The sequence below is a fragment of the Somniosus microcephalus genome, chromosome 4, assembly GCF_052327205.1.
Source record: "Somniosus microcephalus isolate GS21.2 chromosome 4, FLI_Smic_1.0, whole genome shotgun sequence".
In the NCBI taxonomy this organism is placed as follows: domain Eukaryota; kingdom Metazoa; phylum Chordata; class Chondrichthyes; order Squaliformes; family Somniosidae; genus Somniosus; species Somniosus microcephalus.
Genome location: NC_140990.1, coordinates 2,205,889 through 2,225,949, shown reverse-complemented (window position 1 = coordinate 2,225,949; position 20,061 = coordinate 2,205,889). Strand labels below are relative to the sequence as shown.

General features: G+C 51.1%; 1 protein-coding gene across 1 annotated transcript in view; it reads left to right on the top strand.

The window, feature by feature from the left end:
* The window catches only part of LOC147118173 (uncharacterized), a 64,502-nt gene extending 45,703 nt beyond the window's left edge, over positions 1 to 18,799 (top strand). Inside the window, exons 2-3 of the mRNA XM_085983670.1 lie at positions 6,587 to 7,041; positions 17,625 to 18,799. Of these exons, the coding sequence (XP_085839796.1) occupies positions 6,587 to 7,041; positions 17,625 to 18,551 (1,382 nt within the window). The 3' untranslated portion in view covers positions 18,552 to 18,799. The remainder of the gene's footprint in view (positions 1 to 6,586; positions 7,042 to 17,624) is intronic.
* Positions 18,800 to 20,061: the final 1,262 nt, after the last annotated feature.

Below are 20,061 nucleotides of genomic sequence, written 5' to 3'. Positions count from 1 at the left end.
TATCTAACCCGTGCTGTACCTGCCCTGGGAGTCTTTGATGGGACAGTGTAAAGGGAGCTTTACTCTGTATCTAACCCATGCTGTACCTGCCCTGGGAGTGTTTGATGGGACAGTGTAGATGGAGTTTTACTCTGTGTCTAACCCGTGCTGTACCTGCTCTAGGCGTGTTTGATGGGACAGTGTAGAGGGAGCTTTACTCTGTATCTAACCCTGTGCTGTACCTGCCCTGGGAGTGTTTGATGGGACAGTGTAGAGGGAGCTTTACTCTGTATCTAACTTGTGCTGTTCCTGCTCTGGGACTGTTTGATGGGACAGTGTCGAGGGAGCTTTACTCTGTATCTAACCTGTGCTGTACCTGCCCTGGAGTGTCTGATGGGACAGTGTAAAGGAATCTTTACTCAGTACCTAACCCCTGTTGCACCTGCTCTGGGACTGTTTGATGGGACAGTATAGAGGGAGCCTTACTCTATATCTAACCCATGCTATCCCTGCCCTGGGCGTGTATGATGGGACAGTGTAGAGGCAGCTTTACTCTGTATCTAATCCGTACTGTACCTGCCCTGGGAATGTTTGATGGGACAGTGTCGAGGGAGCTTTACTCTGTATCTAACCTGTGCTGTACCTGCTCTGGGAGTGTTTGATGGGACAGTGTAGAGGGAGCTTTACTCTGTATCTAACCCGTGCTGTACCTTCCCTGGGAGTGTTTGATGGGACAGTGTAGAGGTAGCTTTACTCTGTATCTAACCCGTGCTGTAGCTGCCCTGGGAGCGTTTGATGGGACAGTGTGGAGGGAGCTTTACTCTGTATCTAACTCGTGCTGCACCTGCCCTGGGAGTGTTTGATGGGTCAGTGTAGAGGGAGCTTTACTCTGTATCTAATCTGTACTGTACCTGCCCTGGAGTGTCTGATGGGACAGTGTAGAGGAATCTTTACTCTGTATCTAACCCCTGTTGCACCTGCCCTGGGAGTGTTTGATGGGATATTATAGAGGGAGCCTTACTCTGTATCTAACCCGTGCTGTACCTGACCAGGGAGTGTTTGATGGGACAGTGTCGAAGGAGCTTTACTCTGTATCTAATCCGTACTGTACCTGCCCTGGGAGTGTTTGATGGGACAGTGTAAAGGGAGCTTTACTCTGTATTTAACCCATGCTGTACCTGACCAGGGAGTGTTTGATGGGACAGTTGAGAGAGAGCTTTACTATATATCTAACCCGTGCTGTACCTGCCCTGGGAGTCTTTGATGAGACAGTGTAGAGGGAGCTTTACACTGTATCTAACCCATGCTGTACCTGTCCTGGGAGTGTTTGATGGGACAGTGTAGAGGGAGCTTTACTCTGTATCGAACCCGTGCTGTACCTGCCCTGGAGTGTCTGATGGGACAGTGTAAAGGAATCTTTACTCAGTACCTAACCCCTGTTGCACCTGCTCTGGGAGTGTTTGATGTGACAGTACAGAGGGAGCCTTACTCTATATCTACCCCATGCTGTCCCTGCACTGGGCGTGTATGATGGGACAGTGCTGAGGGAGCTTTACTCTGTATCTAACCTGTGGTGTACCTGCCCTGGGAGTATTTGATGGGACAGTTTCGAGGGAGCTTTACTATATATCTAACCTGTGCTGTACCTGCCCTGGGAGTGTTTGATGGGACAGTGTAGAGGGAGCTTTACTCTGTATCTAACCCGTGCTGTACCTGCCCTGGGAGTGTTTGATGGGACAGTGTAGAGGGAGCTTTACTCTGTATCTAACCCGTGCTGTACCTGCCCTGGGAGTGTTTACTGGGACAGTGTAGAGGGAGCTTTACTCAATATCCGTTATTCTAAATATAAACCCCCCGAACCCCTCGATTAGATTCCAGCCTGTAACTCACTCCCGGGTATCTGTTATTCTATATATAAACCCCCCTGAACCCCTGGATTAGATTCCAGCCTGTAACTCACTCCCGGGTATCTGTTGTTCTATATACAAACCCCCTGATTAGATTCCAGCCTGTAACTCACTCCCGGGTATCTGTTATTCTATATATAAACCCCCCGAACCCCTCGATTAGATTCCAGCCTGTAACTCACTCCCGGGTATCTGTTATTCTATATATAAACCCCCGAACCCCTCGATTAGATTCCAGTCTGTAACTCACTCCCGGGTATCTGTTATTCTATATATAAACCCCCTGAACCCCTCGATTAGATTCCAGACTGTAACTCACTCCCGGGTATCTGTTATTCTATATATAAACCCCCTGAACCCCTCGATTAGATTCCAGCCTGTAACTCACCCCCGGGTATCTGTTATTCTATATATAAACCCCCCCGAACCCCTCGATTAGATTCCAGCCTGTAACTCACTCCCGGGTATCTGTTATTCTATATATAAACCCCCCGAACCCCTCGATTAGATTCCAATCTGTAACTCACTCCCGGGTATCTGTTATTCTATATATAAACCCCCTGAACCCCTCGATTAGATTCCAGCCTGTAACTCACCCCCGGGTATCTGTTATTCTATATATAAACCCCCCCGAACCCCTCAATTAGATTCCAGCCTGTAACTCACTCCCGGGTATCTGTTATTCTATATATAAACCCCCCGAACCCCTCGATTAGATTCCAGCCTGTAACTCACTCCCGGGTATCTGTTATTCTATATATAAACCCCCCGAACCCCTCGATTAGATTCCAGCCTGTAACTCACTCCCGGGTATCTGTTATTCTATATATAAAGCCCCCGAACCCCTCGATTAGATTCCAGCCTGTAACTCACTCCCGGGTATCTGTTATTCTATATATAAACCCCCCCGAACCCCTCGATTAGATTCCAGCCTGTAACTCACTCCCGGGTATCAGTTATTCTATATATAAACCCCCCGAACCCCTCGATTAGATTCCATCCTGTAACTCACTCCCAGGTATCTGTTATTCTATATATAAACCCCCCGAACCCCTCGATTAGATTCCAGAATGTAACTCACTCCCGGGTATCCGTTATTCTATAATATAAATCTCCCTGGGAAGAGAGTCGGCCAGTGGGATTCCAACACTCTCCTGGCTGACCTCTCATGTTCTCGCCTCCATTAACTGGAGCTCATCCAAACCTCTGCTATCAGTATCATAACTCGCACCAAGTCCTGTTCACCCATCACTCCTTTTCTCGCTGACTGTGTTCAAGTCCCTCCATGGCATCCTTGCCCCTCCCTCCCTATCTCTGTAACCTCCTCCAGCCCCTACAACCCTCCGAGATCTCTGGGCTCCTCCGATTCTGGCCTCTTGCTCACACCCCCCGCCCCCAATTTCCATCGCTCCACCATTGGCGGCCGTGCCTTCAGCTGCCGGGGCCCTAAGCTCTGGAATTCCCTCCCTAAACCTCTCCGCCTCTCTACCTCATCCTTTAAGATGCTCCTTAAAACCAACCTCTGTGACCCAGCTTTTGGTCGCCTGTCCTACTAATATCTCCATATGTGGCGCGGTGTCAAATTTTGTTTGATAATCGCTCCTCTGAAGAGCCTTGGGTTGTTACACTAAGTTATAGGTGCTGTATAAATACAAAATATTGCTGTAGGGATGAATTCAGGGCTCTGGGGAGAGCGCGGGGCAGTGGGATTAGTTTGGGATTGATACAGGGCTATGGGGAGAGAGCGGGGCAGTGGGATTAGTTTGGGATTGATACAGGGCTATGGGGAGAGAGCGGGGCAGTGGGATTAGTTTGGGGATTGATACTGGGCTACGGGGGGAGAGCGGGACAGTGGGATTAGTTTGGGATTGATACAGGGCTATGGGGAGAGAGCGGGGCAGTGGGATTAGTTTGGGATTGATACAGGGCTATGGGGAGAGCGCGGGGCAGTGGGATTAGTTTGGGATTGATACAGGGCTATGGGGAGAGAGTGGGGCAGTGGGATTAGTTTGGGGATTGATACAGGGCTATGGGGAGAGAGCGGGGCAGTGGGATTAGTTTGGGATTGATACAGGGCTATGGGGAGAGAGTGGGGCAGTGGGATTAGTTTGGGATTGATACAGGGCTATGGGGAGAGAGCGGGGCAGTGGGATTAGTTTGGGATTGATACAGGGCTATGGGGAGAGAGCGGGGCAGTGGGATTAGTTTGGGATTGATACAGGGCTATGGGGGGAGAGCGGGGCAGTGGGATTAGTTTGGGGATTGATACAGGGCTATGGAGAGAGAGTGGGGCAGTGGGATTAGTTTGGAGATTGATACAGGGCCATGGGGAGAGAGCGGGGCAGTGGGATTAGTTTGGGGATTGATACAGGGCTATGGGGAGAGAGCGGGGCAGTGGGATTAGTTTGGGGATTGATACAGGGCTATGGGGAGAGAGTGGGGCAGTGGGATTAGTTTGGGGATTGATACAGGGCTATGGGGAGAGAGCGGGGCAGTGGGATTAGTTTGGGGATTGATACAGGGCTATGGGGAGAGAGTGGGGCAGTGGGATTAGTTTGGGATTGATAATGACTATGAGGAGAGAGTGGGGCAGTGGGATTAGTTTGGGGATTGATACAGGGCTATGTGGAGAGAGCGGGGCAGTGGGATTAGTTTGGGATTGATAATGACTATGGGGAGAGAGCGGGGCAGTGGGATTAGTTTGGGGATTGATACAGGGCTATGGGGAGAGCGGGGCAGTGGGATTAGTTTGAGATTGATACAGGGCTATGGGGAGAGAGCGGGGCAGTGGGATTAGTTTGGGGATTGATACAGGGCTATGTGGAGAGAGCGGGGCAGTGGGATTAGTTTGGGATTGATAATGACTATGGGGAGAGAGCAGGGCAGTGGGATTAGTTTGGGGATTGATACAGGGCTATGGGGAGAGAGCGGGGCAGTGGGATTGGTTGTGATAGTTTGGGATTGGTTTGAGATTAATTTGGGATTAGATTGGGACTGGTTTAGGATTAGTTTGAGATTGGTTTGGGACTGGTTCGGGATTAGATTGGGATTAGATTGGGACTGGTTTAGGATTAGTTTGAGATTGGTTTGGGACTGGTTCGGGATTCGATTGGGATTGGTTTAGGATTAGATTGGGATTGGTCTGGAACTGGTTTGTGTTTAGTTTGTGATTTGTTTGGGAAGAATTCGGGAAGAGTTCAGGACTGGTTCGGGAATAGTTTGCGATCAGTTTGGGACCTGTTTGACATTAGTTTGGGATTGGTTTGAGACTGGTTTGGGATTGGTTTGCGACTGGTTTGGGATTGGTTTGGGACTGGTTTGGGATTATTTTGAGATTGGTTTGGGACTGGTTTGGGACTGGTTTGGGACTGGTTTGGGGTTGGTTTGGGATTGGTTTGGGATTAGTTTGGGACTGGTTTGGGATTAGTTTGGGACTGGTTTGCGATTAGTTCAGGATAGTTTGGGACTGGTTTGTGATTAGTTCGAGAATTGTTTGAGAATCGGTTTGGGATTCGTTTGTGTTTAGTTTTGGATTAGTTCGAGATTGGTCTGGAACTGGTTTGTGTTTAGTTTGTGATTGGTTTGGGAAGAACTCGGGACAGGTTTCGGAATGGTTTGAGAATAGTTTGCGATTAGTTTGGGACTGGTTTGTTATTAGTTCAGGACTGGTTTGTGACTAGTTTGTAATTGGTTTCTGATTAGTTTGGGAATAGTTTGCGATTAGTTTGAGGATTGGTCTTGGATTGGTTCGGGATTGGTTTGTGATTAGCTTGTGATAGTTTGGGATTAGTTTGAGAATAGTTTGAGGATTGGTTTGCGATTATTTTGTGATTAGTTCATGATAGTTTGGGATTGGTTTGGGATTGGTTTCTGATTAGTTTGTGATTAGTTCGGGACTGGTTCAGGATAGTTTGTGATTAGTTTGTGAATAGTTGAGGATTAGCTTGTGATTGGCTGTGATTACTTTGGGACTGGTTTGTGATTTGGGGGGTTAGTTTTGTTATGACTGGTTAGGGATTAGTCTGTGATTGGTTTGGGATAGTTTAGGATTAGTTTGAGAATAGTTTAAGAATGGTCTGGTGCCTGGTCAGGATTGGGAATTAGCTGGGAATTTGCATTAGAATTGATTTGGGATTAGGACTGACTGGGGATGGGTGGGGGGGGATTGCTTTAGGATTGTTGTGGATTGGGATGAGGATTGATCTGGGATGAGCTGGTGATTGCATTAGGAATAATTTAGGATGAGTTGGAGAATTGCATTAGGACTGATTTGGGATGAGCTGGAGATTGGGATTAGGACTAAATTGGGATGAGCTGGGGAATTGCATTAGGACTGATTTGGGATTAGCTGGGGATTGGGATTAGGGCTGATTTGGGATTAGCTGGGGATTGGGATTAGGGCTGATTTGGGATTAGACGGGGATTGGGATTAGGACTGATTTGGGATTATCTGGGGATTGGGATTAGGACTGATTTGGGATTATCTGGGGATTGGGATTAGGACTGATTTGGGATTAGACGGGGATTGGGATTAGGACTGATTTGGGATTAATTGTAGATTAGGACTGATTTGGGATGAGTCGGGAATTGCATTGGGAATGATTTGGGATGAGCTGGGGAATTGCCGGAGGATTTTTAGGGACTGTGATGCAGATGGCTGCACCCTAACCCACCCCATCTCTCTCTCTCTCTCCCGGCAGGCACCTACCAGGGCCAGTGGGAAGCGGGCAAGCGCCAGGGTCACGGCGTGCGCCGGAGCGTGCCCTACCGCCAGGCGGCGCTGCAACGCTCCCCGGGCCGCCGCCCGTCGGTCGGCAGCCCGCCGCACCACGGCAACGGGGCGCTGGCGCACACGCCGCCGCTGCCGTCGCCGCCGGCGGCCGGCTGCCGCGGCGGCTTCGTCCTGAGGGGGCGCGGCGACGTGGCCAAGAAGACGGCGGCGGCCACCACCAAGGCGGAGAAGCTGCTGGCCTTCTTCCTCAGGCGGCTGGGCCGCTCCGAGTCCCGGGCGTCGCTGGGCAGCAAGCGGAGCTCGTTGCGGAGCGAGGTGGCGTCGTCCGTCGTGGAGAGCAGCACCGCCACCGGCGGCCGGGAGGAGAAACTGCAGGAGGAGGAGGAGGAAGCGGAGGAGGAATCACTGAAAGTTAACTTGCAGGTACAGCAAGCAATTAGGAAAGCAAACGGCCTCGATTACAGGAGGATAGCAAAATACTGCGGATGCTGGAAATCCGAAAATAACAACAGAAAATGCTGGAAAAACTCAGCAGGCCAGGCAACATCCGTGGAGAGAGAAATAGAGTCAATGTTTCAGGTCGAAACCCTTCGTCAAGACTGAAGAAAATGAAACAGATTAAAAGGCCAGTTTGGGGGCTAGGAAATGGGGATGAAAGAACAAAAGAAACATAGTAGGAGCAGGAGTAGGCCATTCGGCCCCTCGAGCCAGCTCCGCCATTTAATGAGATCATGGCTGATCATCCAAATTCAGTACCCTGTCCCTGCCTTCTCCCCATATCCCTTGATCCCTTTAGCCTTAAGAAATATATCTAACTCCTTCTTGAATATATTTAATGAATTGGCCTCAACTGCCTTCTGTGGTAGAGAATTCCACAGGTTCACCACTCTCTGGGTGAAGAAATTCCTCCTCATCTCTGTCCTAAATCCCTTATCTTTAGACTGTGACCCCTGGTTCTGGACTCCCCGACCATCAGGAACATCCTTCCTGCATCTAGTCCTGTCAGAATTTTATAGGTTTCGATGAGATCCCCTCTCATTCTTCTAAACTCCAGCAAGTATAAGCCCAATCGTCCCAATCTCTCCTCATACGTCATTCCTGCCATCCCAGGTATCAACCTGGTGAATCTTCGCTGCACTCTCTCCATGGCAAGAACATCCTTCCTCAGATAAGGTGACCAAAACTGCACACAATACTCAAGATGTGGTCTCACCAAGGCCCTGTACAACTGCAGCAAGACATCCTTGTTCCTGTACTCAAACCCTCTCGCTACGAAGGCCAACATACCATTTGCCTTCTTAACCGCCTGCTGCACCTGCATGCTTACCTTCAGCGACTGGTGCACAAGGACACCCAGGTCTCGTTGCGCTTCCCCTTCGCCCAATCTATTGCTGTTCAGATAATAATCTGCCTTCCTGTTTTTGACACCAAAGTGGATAACCTCGCATTTATCCACATTATATTGCATCTGCCACGCTTCTGCCCAATCACCCAACCTGTCCAAATCATCCTGGAGTTTCTCGGCATCCTCCTCACAGCACACACGCCCACCCAGCTTTGTGTCAACCGCAAACTTGGAGATATTACATCGAGTTCCCTCGACTAGATCATTAATATATATTGTGAATAGCTGGGGTCCTAGCACCGATCCCTGCGGTACCCCACTAGTCACTGCCTGCCACTTGGAAAAAGACCCGTTTATTCCAACTCTTTGCTTTCTGTCTACCAACCAGTTCTCTATCCAAGTCAATACCTTGCCCCCAATCCCATGTGCCTTAATTTTGCACGCTAATCTCTTATGCATCCCTTATTTCACCCCTTCCCCCATTTCCCAGCCCCTAAACTTGTTTTAAACTCGGTTCCATTTCCTGCTTTTTCTCAGTTCTGACGAAAGGTCTTCGACCTGAAACGTTATCTCTGTTTCTCTCGCCACGGATGCTCCCTGACCTGCTGAGTTGTTCCAGTGTTTTCTGTTGTTATTTCCGATTTCCAGCATCCGCAGTATTTTGCTATTGTAACACGCAATGAATGGTAGGACCCTCGGAAGGACAGCGGATCAGAGGGACCTTGGTGTGCATGTACATAGATCCCTGAAGGCAGCAGGACAGGTAGATAAGGTGGTTAAAAAGGCAAATGGGATACCTGCCTTCATTAGCCGAGGCATAGAATATAAGAGCAGGGAGGTTATGATGGAGCTGTACAAAACGCTAGTTAGGCCACAGCTGGAATACTGTGTGCAGTTCTGGTCGCCACACTATAGGAGGGATGTGATTGCTTTGGAGAGGGTGCAGAGGAGATTCACCAGGATGTTACCTGGGCTGGAGCGCTTCAGCTATGAAGAAAGACTAAACAGGCTGGGGTTGTTTTCCTTAGAGCAGAGAAGGCTGAGGGGGGGACCTGATTGAGGTGTACAAAATTATGAGGGGCATGAGGGTAGATAGAAAGGAACTTTTCCCCTTAGTAGAGGGGTCAATAACCAGGGGGCATAGTTTCAAAGGTAAGGGGCAGGAGGTTTAGAGGGGATTTGAGGAAAAACTTTTTCACCCAGAGGGTGGTTGGAATCTGGAACTCACTGCCTGAAAGGGTGGTAGAGGCAGGAACCCTCACAACATTCATAGAAACATAGAAGATAGGAGCAGGAGTAGGCCATTCGGCCCCTCGAGCCTGCTCCGCCATTTAATGAGATCATGGCTGATCATCCAAATTCAGTACCCTGTCCCTGCCTTCTCCCCATACCCCTTGATCCCCTTAGCCTTAAGAAATATATCGAACTCCTTCTTGAATATATTTAATGAATTGGCCTCCACTGCCTTCTGTGGTAGAGAATTCCACAGGTTCACCACACTCTGGGTGAAGAAATTCCTCCTCATCGCAGTCCTAAATGGCTTACCCCTTATCCTTAGACTGTGACCCCTGGTTCTGGACTCCCCGACCATCGGGAACATCCTTCCTGCATCTAGTCTGTCCAGTCCTGTTAGAATTTTATAAGTTTCAATGAGATCCCCTCTCATTCTTCTAAACTCTAGCAAATATAAACCCAATCGACCCAATCTCTCTTCATACGTCATTCCTGCCATCCCAGGTAACAGTAAAGAAGCATTTAGATGAGCACTTGAAACGCCATAGCATACAAGGCTACGGACCAAGTGCTGGAAAATGGGATTAGAATAAATGTAAGAAGTCACACAACACCAGGTTATAGTCCAACAGTTTTATTTGAAATCACAAGTTTTCGGAGCGCTGCTCCTTCGTCAGGTGAAGTGAAGAGATGCATAAAGACACAGCTTATATAGTCAGAGAATAATGCCAGATGTTTACAGGTAATCTTTCTAACTGCCATTTATCACACCTCGGCAGAGAGATAATCACAGCAAACAAAGGACACCATTCAGACCTTTGATTGCTGTGATTAGCTCTCTGCCAAGGTGTGATAAATGGCAGTTAGAAAGATTACCTGTAAACATCTGACATTATTCTCTGACTATATAAGCTGTGTTTTTATGCATCTCTTCACTTCACCTGACGAAGGAGCAGCGCTCCGAAAGCTTGTGATTTCAAACAAAACTGTTGGACTATAACCTGGTGTTGTGTGACTTCTTACATTTGTCAACCCCAGTCCAACACCGGCATCTCCACACCGGGATTAGAGTAGACAGGGCTTGATGGCCGGCGCAGACAAGATGGGCCGAAGGGCCTCTTTCTGTGCTGTATAACTCTAGGGCCTAGAAATTCAGTAAGGCCCCGCCAGCTGGCTAGCGCCCAAAAGTTAGCGCTGCGCGCGGAGCCAGTTGCGCCCGTCAGATATTCAGTTTCAGCGCCCCAAGTCGGAACCGGGCGCTATTCCAGGGTGTGCCCGCCCCCGCTTGGGGCGCTGAAACTGAATTTCAGCGCTGTAGGTGCCGCTGTGCCACCCCCTGCGGAGCGGCAGGCTGCGGTACTGCAGGCCTCCTCCTTCTCTTAAGGGGGAGGTGCCTGCAACGGGGAGCTCGCCGCTTGATAGTGCCGGCAAATGAGCCCGGCACCACGGAGAAGTGCCGGGCTCGCGGAAAGCAGCCGGCAATGCCGCGGGGGGTGGGGGGTGGAGGAGGCCGGGGAAGGAGGTGCGGCCAGGCGGCCGCCGAAAAAGCGGCCGGCCGCACCTCCGCCTTAACTAGCGCCACTAAGGCTGCAGCACGGCCCGGTCTTCACAACGTTGTTAGCGGCCACTGCGGAAGAGGCGGCCGCAACTAAATATGGGGGTCGGGCCGGTAGCGGGGCGGAACCGGGGCACTGCGCACACCGATGACGTCATCGGTGCCGGCGCCATTACCGCAGCGCTGAATATCAGCGCAAACTCCTCTACTGGCGCAGGAGCCCTCTTTGGGCGGTAACTGGTCGCACACGCAACTGAATTTCCAGCAAAGGGGTATATAGATAGACTAAGTGAGTGGGCAGTAAGGTGGCAGGTAGATTATAATGTGGGGAAATGTGAGGTTATTCACTTTGGTAGGTAGAATAGAAAAACAGAACATTTTTTAAATGGTGAGAAACTTTCAAATGTTGGTGTTCAGCGAGATTTGGGTATCCTCGTGCAAGAAACACAGAAAGCTGGCATGCAGGTGCAGCAAGCAATAAGGAAGGCAAGTGGCATGTTGGCCTTTATTGCAAGAGGGTTGGGGTATAAGAGTAATGAAGGCTTGCTCCAATTGTACAGGGCCTTGGTGAGACCACACCTGGCTGGAGTGTCCAGAACTAGAGGGCATAGTCTCAGGATCAGAGCAGGCCAGAGGCTGGGAATTCTGCGGCGAGTGTCTCACCTCCTGACTCCCCAAAGCCTTTCCACCATCTACAAGGCACGAGTCAGGAGTGTGATGGAATACTCTCCACTTGCCTGGATGAGTGCAGCTCCCAACAACACTCAAGAAGCTCGACACCATTCAGGATAAAGCAGCCCGTTTGAATGGCACCCCATCCACCACCTTCAACATTCACTCCCTCCACCACCGGCGCACTGTGGCTGCAGTGTGTACCATCTACAAGATGCACTGCAGCAACTCGCCAAAGCTCCTTCAACAGCACCTTCCAAACCCGCGACCTCTACCACTTAGAAGGACAAGGGCAGCAGACGCATGGGAACATCACCACCTACAAGTTCCCCTCCAAGTCACACACACCATCCTGACTTGGACCTGTATCGCCGTTCCTTCACTGTCGCTGGGTCAAAATCCTGGAACTCCCTTCCTAACAGCATTGTGGGTGTACCTACACCATATGGACTGCAGTGGTTCAAGGCGGCGGCGCACCACCATCTTCTCAAGGGCAATTAGGGATGGGCACTAAATGCAGGCCTAGCCAGCGACGCCCACATCCCATCAATGAATTAAAAAAAAGTTATGGTCTCCTTATCTAAGGAAGGATATACTTGCCTTGGAGGCGGTGCAACGAAGGTTCACTAGATTGATTCCTGGGAGGAGAGGGCTGTCCTATGATGAGAGATTGTGTAGAATGGGCCGATACTCTCTGGAGTTTAGAAGAATGAGAGGTGATCTCATTGAAACATACAAGATTCTGAGGGGGATTGACAGGGTAGATGCTGAGAGGTTGTTTCCCCTGGCTGGAGTGTCTAGAACCAGGGGTCACAGTCTCAGGATAAGGGGTTGGCCATTTAGGACTGAGATGAGGAGGAATTTCTTCACTCAGAGGGTTGTGAATCTCTGGAATTCTCTGCCCCAGAGGGCTGTGGATGCTCAGTCTTTGAGTATATTCAAGGCTGAGATCGATAGATTGTTGGACTCTAGGGGAATCAAGGGATATGGAGGTCGGGCGGGAAAGTGGAGTTGAGGTCGATGATCAGCCCTGATCTTATTGAATGGCGGAGCAGGCTCGAGGGGCCGTATGTCGTACTCCTGCTCGTCTTATGTCCTTATAAGAGTAAAGACATCTTACTGCAATTGTATAGGGCCCTGGTGAGAGCACACCTGGAGTATTGTGTACAGTTTTGGTTTCCTTACCTAAGGAAGAATCTACTTGCCGTTGAGGGAGTGCAACTAAGGCTCACCAGACTGGTTCCTCGCGGGGATTGTCCTATGAGGAGAGATTGATTAGACTAGGGCTATAATACGTAGGATTACATCGGATATAGGGCACAGAAAAAGGCCATTCGGCCCAAGGGCATTACGGTGGCATAGTGGTTAGCACTGTTGCCTCACAGCACCAGGGACCCGGGTTCAAATGATGGGTGAAACTAGAACTAGGGGGCATAATCTTAAAATAAGGGGCTGCTCATTCAAAACTGAGATGAGGAGAAACTTCTTCACTCAGAGGGTGGTAGGTTTGTGGAATTTGCTGCCCCAGAAAGCTGTGGAAGCTACATCATTAAATAAATTTAAAACAGAAATAGATAGTTTCCTAGAAGTAAAGGGAATTAAGGGTTACGGGGAGCGGGCAGGAAATTGGACATGAGTCTGGGTTCGGAATGGTCATGGCCCTGTGGGTAGTGGAGCGGGCCCAGGGGCCGTGTAGCCTGGTTCTGCTCCTACTGTGTTCTAATTCTGTTAGATTTCAGGAGATGGTTTTATTCCTGTTCCTGGCTGGGGTGGAGATTGCCTTTACAGAAGGTAAGTACTGTAGAAAATATAGGGACAGAGTGATCTCCTGGAAGAATTTCGATCGCCTAGATGGGTCGGAGAGGAATTTCCCAGATTTTTTTCTCCCAAATTGGCCATTGGGTCTTTATCTGGTTTTTCGCCTCTCCCGGGAGATCACATGGGTTCGGGTGGGATGGAGAGTGATAGAAGATTTGAGGTTAGGATCAGATCAGCCATGATCTTATTGAATGGTGGAGCAGGCTCGAGGGGCCGATTGGCCTACTCCTGCTCCTATTTCTTATGTTCTTATGTTCTATGTCTGTGTGGAGTTTGCACATTCTCCCCGTGTTTGCATGGGTTTCCTCCGGGTGCTCCAGTTTCCTCCCACAGTCCAAAGATGTGCGGGTTAGGTTGATTGGCTATGATAAATTGACCCTTAGTGTTAGGGGGATTAAATACGTGGGGTTACGGGGATAGGGTGGGATATGTGTCGGTGCAGGCTCGATGGGCCGAAATGGCCTCTATCTACACTGTGGGGTTTCTGTGATTTCTGTGATCTGTGAACCAGTCCATGCGGTGTTTATGCTCCACTCGAGCCTCCTCCCGTCTTTCCTCATCTAACTCTATCAGCGTAACCCTCGATTCCCTTCTCCCTCATATGCTTGTCTAGCCTCCCCTTAAATGCATCGATACTATTCGCTTCAACCACTCCCTGTGGCAGCGAGTTCCACATTCTCACCACTCTCTGGGTAAAGAAGTTTCTTCTGAATTCCCGATTGGATTTCTTGGTGACTATCTTATATTGAGGCCTCTAGTTATGCTCTTCCCCACAAGTGGAAACATTCTCTCTCTATCCACTCTATCAAAATGCTTCATAATTTTAAAGACCTCTATTAGGTCACCCCTCAGCCTTCTTTCCGCACCCCCCCCCCCCCCGCCAAGAGAAAAGAGAACATAAGAAGTAGGAGCAGGAGTAGGCCATATGGCCCCTCGGGCCTGCTCCGCCATTCAATAGGATCATGGCTGATCCGAACCTAGACTCACGTCCACTTCCCTGCCCGCTCCCCGTAACCCCTAATTCCCTTATCTGCTAGGAAACTGTCTATCTCCGTTTTAAATGTATTTAATGTTGCAGCTTCCACAGCTCTCTGGGGCAGCAAATTCCATAGATTTACTACCCTCTGAGTGAAGAAGTTTCTCCTCATCTCAGTTTTGAAAGGGCAGCCCCTTATTCTAAGATTATGCCCCCTAGTTCTAGTCTCACCCATCAGTGGAAACATCCTCACCGCATCCACCTGATCAAGCCCCCTCACAATCTTATATGTTTCGATAAGATCGCCTCTCATTCTTCTGAACTCCAATGAGTAGAGGCCCAACCTACTCAACCTTTCCTCATACGTCAACCCCTTCATCTCCGGAATCAACCGAGTGAACCTTCTCTGAACCGCCTCGAGAGCAAGTATATCTTTTCTTAAATATGGAAACCAAAACTGCACGCAGTATTCCAGGTGTGGCCTCACCAATACCCTGTATAACTGAAGCAAGACTTCCCTGTTTTTATACTCCATCCCCCTTGCAATAAAAGCCAAGATTCCATTGGCCTTCCTGATCCAGCCTGTTCATCCTTCCTTGATAGGTATACTCTCGCATTTCTGGTATCATCCTTGTAAATCTTCTCTGCACCCTCTCCAGTGCCTCTATATCCTAAACATAGAAGATAGGATCAGGAGTAGGCCATTCGGCCCCTCGAGCCTGCTCCACCATTTAATGAGATCATGGCTGATCATCCAAATTCAGTACCCCGTCCCTGCCTTCTCCCCATATCCCTTGCTCCCTTTAGCCTTAAGAAATATATCTAAATCCTTCTTCAATATTGAATTTGATTGAATTTTTTGAGGGGGTGACTAGGTGTGTGGATGAGGGTAACGCAGTGGATGTGGTATACATGGATTTCAGTAAGGCCTTCGATAAAGTCCCGCACAGGAGACTGGTCAAGAAGGTAAGAGCCCATGGAATCCAGGGTGCCTTGGCACATTGGATACAAAACTGGCTTAGTGGCAGAAGGCAGAGGGTGATGGTCGAAGGTTGTTTTTGTGACTGGAAGCCTGTGGCCAGTGGGGTACCACAGGGATCGGTGCTGGATCCCTTGCTGTTTGTGGTCTACATTAATGACTTGGATATGAATGTAAAAGGTATGATCAGTAAGTTCGCGGATGATACAAAAATTGGTAGGGTGGTAAATAGCGAGGAGGGTAGCCTCAGTCTGCAGGACGATATAGATGGGTTGGTCAGATGGGCGGAACAGTGGCAAATGGAATTTAACCCGGAAAAGTGCGAGGTGATGCACTTTGGGGGGACTAACAAGGCAAGGGTATACACAATGAATGGAAAGACCCTAGGCAAGACGGAGGGTCAGAGGGATCTGGGTGTGCAAGTACACAGATCCCTGAAGGCGGCGGAACAGGTGGATAAGGTGGTAAAAAAGGCATATGGGATACTTGCCTTCATTAGCCGAGGCATTGAATATAAGAGCAAGGAGGTTATGATGGAGCTGTATAAAACACTGGTTAGGCCACAGCTGGAATACTGTGTGCAGTTCTGGTCGCCACACTACAGGAAGGATGTGATCGCGTTGGAGAGGGTGCAGAGGAGGTTCACCAGGATGTTACCAGGGCTGGAGCGCTTCAGCTATGAAGAGAGACTGGGCAGATTGGGTTTGTTTTCCTTGGAGCAGAGGAGGCTGAGGGGGGACATGATTGAGGTGTACAAAATTATGAGGGGCATAGATAGGATGGATGCTGAGGAGCTTTTTCCCTTAGTAGAAGGGTCAATAACTAGGGGGCATAGATTCAAGGTAAAGGGCGGGAGGTTTAGAGGGGATTTGAGAAAGAACTTTTTCACCCAGAGGGTGGTTGGAGTCTGGAACTCACTGCCTGAAAGGGTTGTGGAGGCAGAAACCCTCACAACATTTAAGAAGCATTTGGATGTGCACTTGAAATGCCATAGCATACAAGACTACGGACCAAATGCTGGAATATGGGATTAGATCAGACAGGGCTTGATGGCCGGCGCGGACACGATGGGCCGAAGGGCCTCTATCCGTGCTGTATAACTCTATGACTCTATATATTTAATGAATTGGCCTCCACCGCCCTCTGTGGCAGAGAATCCCACAGGTTCACCACTCTCTGGGTGAAGAAATTCTTCCTCATCTCTGTCCTAAATGGCTTACCCCTTATCCTTAGACAAAGGGATCGCGAATACAAATACACAAATGACTAAAAGTTGCGCCACAGGTTAGCAAGGCCATAAAAAAAGCAAACCAAACACTGGGGTTTATTTCTCGAGGGATAGAATTGAAAAGTAGGGAAGTTATGCTAAACCTGTATTGAACCTTGGTTAGACCACACTTAGAGTACGGCGTACAGTTCTGGTCGCCATATTATAAAAAGGATCACAGGGGTCACAGTCTAAAGATAAGGGGTAAGCCATTTAGGACTGAACAAGGATGTCTTGCTGCAGTTGTACAGGGCCTTGGTGAGACCACACCTTGAGTATTGTGTGCAGTTTTGGTCGCCTTATCTGAGGATGTTCTTGCCATGGAGGGAGTGCAGCGAAGATTCACCAGGCTGATACCTGGGATGGTAGGAATGACATATGAGGAGAGATTGGGTCGATTGGGCTTATATTCGCTGGAGTTTAGAAGAATGAGAGGGGATCTCATTGAAACTTATAAAATTCTAACAGGACTGGACAGACTAGATGCAGGAAGGATGTTCCCGATGGTCGGGGGAGTCCAGAACCAGGGGTCACAGTCTAAGGATAAGAGGTAAGCCATTTAGGACTGAGATGAGGAGGAATTTCTTCACCCAGAGAGTGGTGAACCTGTGGAATTCTCTACCACAGAAGGCAGTTGAGACCAATTCATTAAATATATTCAAGAAGGAGTTGGATATATTTCTTGAGGCTAAAGGGATCAAGGGATATGGGGAGAAGGCAGGGATAGGGTACTGAATTTGGATGATCAGCCATGATCTCATTAAATGGCGGAGCAGGCTCAAGGGGCCGAATGGCCTACTCCTGCTCCTATCTTCTGTGTTTCTATGTAACAAAGCCAGATAATCTGGTCATTATCACATTGCTGTTTGTGGGAGCTTGCTGTGCGCAAATTGGCCGCCACGTTTCCCACATTACAAGAGTGGCTACACTCCAAAAGTACTTCATTGGCTGTAAAGCGCTTTGGGACGTCCGGTGGTCGTGAAAGGCGCTATATAAATGCAAGTCTTTCTTTCTATTAAAGATTTTTGGATATTAAGTAAATCAAGGATGCGGGCAAGTGGATATGAGGTAGATCATCAGCCATGATCCTATTGAATGGCCAAGGACCAAATGGCCTATTCCAGCTCCTATTGCTCATGTTCTCTTTATGTTCTTACGTAGGACCGCTGCGCCTCCGGCGGCCGGGAGCAGGTACTGCAGCGGTGGGAGGACGACCGCAGCGCCGCCGGCGGTCGGGAGGAGGAACTGCAACGACGGGAAGAGGAGCTCCGCAGCGCCACCGGCGGCCGGGAGGAGGTACTGCAACGGCGGGTAGAGGAGCAGCGCGGCAGCGCCACCGGCGGCCGGGAGAAGGTACTGCAACGGCGGGTAGAGGAGCAGCGCGGCAGCGCCACCGGCGGCCGGGAGGAGGTACTGCAACGGTGGGTGGACTCCCGCTGGGCCGCCGAGTCAGCCAGCCGCAGCGCCGCCGGCGGCCGGGAGGAGGTACTGCAACGGTGGGAAGTGGAGGAGCAGCAGCGCCGCAGCGCCGCCGCCGGCCGGGAAGAGGTACTGCAACAGTGGGAGGACTCCCGCAGCGCCACCACCGAGTCAGCCAGCCGCAGCGCCGCCGGTGGCCGGGAGGAGGTACTGCAACGGTGGGAGGACTCCCGCAGCGCCACCAACGAGTCAGGCAGCCGCAGCAGCGCCGCCGGCGGTCGGGAGGAGGAACTGCAGCAGGAGCCGCCGCCGCCGGACGGCACGGCCACCGAGACCTACGGCGGCGAATGGCGCGCCGACCGGCGCAGCGGCCACGGGGTGGGCGTCCGCTCCGACGGCCTGACCTACGAAGGGGCCTGGCTGGCCGACCGGCGCCACGGCTACGGCCGCACCACCTTCGCCGACGCCAGAACCGAAGAGGGCAAGTACCGGCGGGGCGCCCTGGTCCGGCCCCGGCCTCACCGCCTGCTGCTGCTGCTGCTGCCGGCGGCGCCCCCGCCGCTTCTTCGGCCCGCCAAACTCCGCCGCAAGGTCGAGCGCGCCGTCCGGGCCGCCCGCCGGGCGCTGGCCACCGCCAGGGAGAAGGAGGAGTTGGCTCAATCCCGGTAAATCAATCAATTCTCCCTCATCCCACATCTCCTCCTCACAGGTCGGGGCCAAATCCATACGGCGCATGCGTGGCGGAGGACGGACCAAACCATTTGGATCGATTCCCCCCTCACTCACAGCGTTGGTACGGTCCAATTCATAATGCGCATGCGTAGCGGAGGACGGACCAAACCATTCGGATCAATTTCCCCCCCCCATTCTCCCCTCCTTCACAGCGTTGGTACGGTCCAATTAATAATGCGCATGCGTGGCGGAGGACGGACCAAACCATTTGGAGCGATTCCTCCCTCAGCGTTGGTACGGTGCAATTCATAATGCGCATGCGTGGCGGTGGACGGACCAAACCACTTCGATCGATTCTCCCCTCCCTGTCCGCTTTGGTACGGTCCAAATCATGAGGCGCATGCGTGGCGGAGGACGGACTAAACCATTTCGATCGATTCCCCCCTTCCTCATCATTGGCGGGGTCCAAATCATAATGCGCATGCGTGGAGGAGGACGGACCAAACCATTTGGACCGACCCCCCCACCTCCACCCCCTCGCAGCCACAGCGCGGAGATGGCACGGTCCAGAACAATGGGAACACGTGACCAGCGCGCCGCCCGGGGCGGGGCTTAAATCAGGGCTGGCTGGCAGAGGCTTTGTGAGCTGGAGACACACACACGTTTTGCAATTCTCCTGACAAAGCAAGCACTTTGCAGTCAGTGCAAAAGCTCGGGGTATGCAGCCCCCTGTGGCAATGCATTGCCTGAGGCTGGCCGGGATACCTTCATAGCTAGAGGACCTTAGAATACAAGGGGGCAGAAGTTATGCTGGACATAAGAGTTAGGAGCAGGAGCGGGTCATTCGGCCCCTCCAGCCAGCTCCGCCATTCAATGCGATCATGGCTGATCATCCAAATTCAGTACCATGAGCATAGTGCCGGGTTTGAGGTCCCTCAGTACTGCCCCTCCGATAGTGCGGCGCTCCCTCGGTACTGCCCCGCCGACAGTGCGCGCTCCTTCAGTCCTGACCCTCCGACAGTGCGACGCTCCCTCAGTACTGCCCCTCCGACAGTGTGGCGCTCCCTCAGTACTGCCCCTTCGACGGTGCGGCGCTCCCTCAGTACTGCCTCTCCGACAGTGCGGCGCTCCCTCAGTACTGCCCCTCCGACAGTGCAGCACTCCCTGAGTACTGCCCCTCCGACAGTGCAACGCTCCCTCAGTACTGACCCTCCGACAGTGCGGCGCTCCCTCAGTACTGCCCCTCCGACGGTGCGGCGCTCCCTCAGTACTGACCCTCCGACAGTGCGACGCTCCCTCAGTACTGCTCCTCCGACAGTGTGGCGCTCCCTCAGTACTGCCCCTCCGACGGTGCGGCGCTCCCTCAGTACTGCCCCTCCGACGGTGCAGCGCTCCCTCAGTACTGCCCCTCCGACAGTGCGGTGCTCCCTCAGTACTGCCCCTCCGACAGTGTGGTGCTCCCTCAGTACTGACCCTCCAACAGTGCTGCGCTCCCTCAGTACAACCC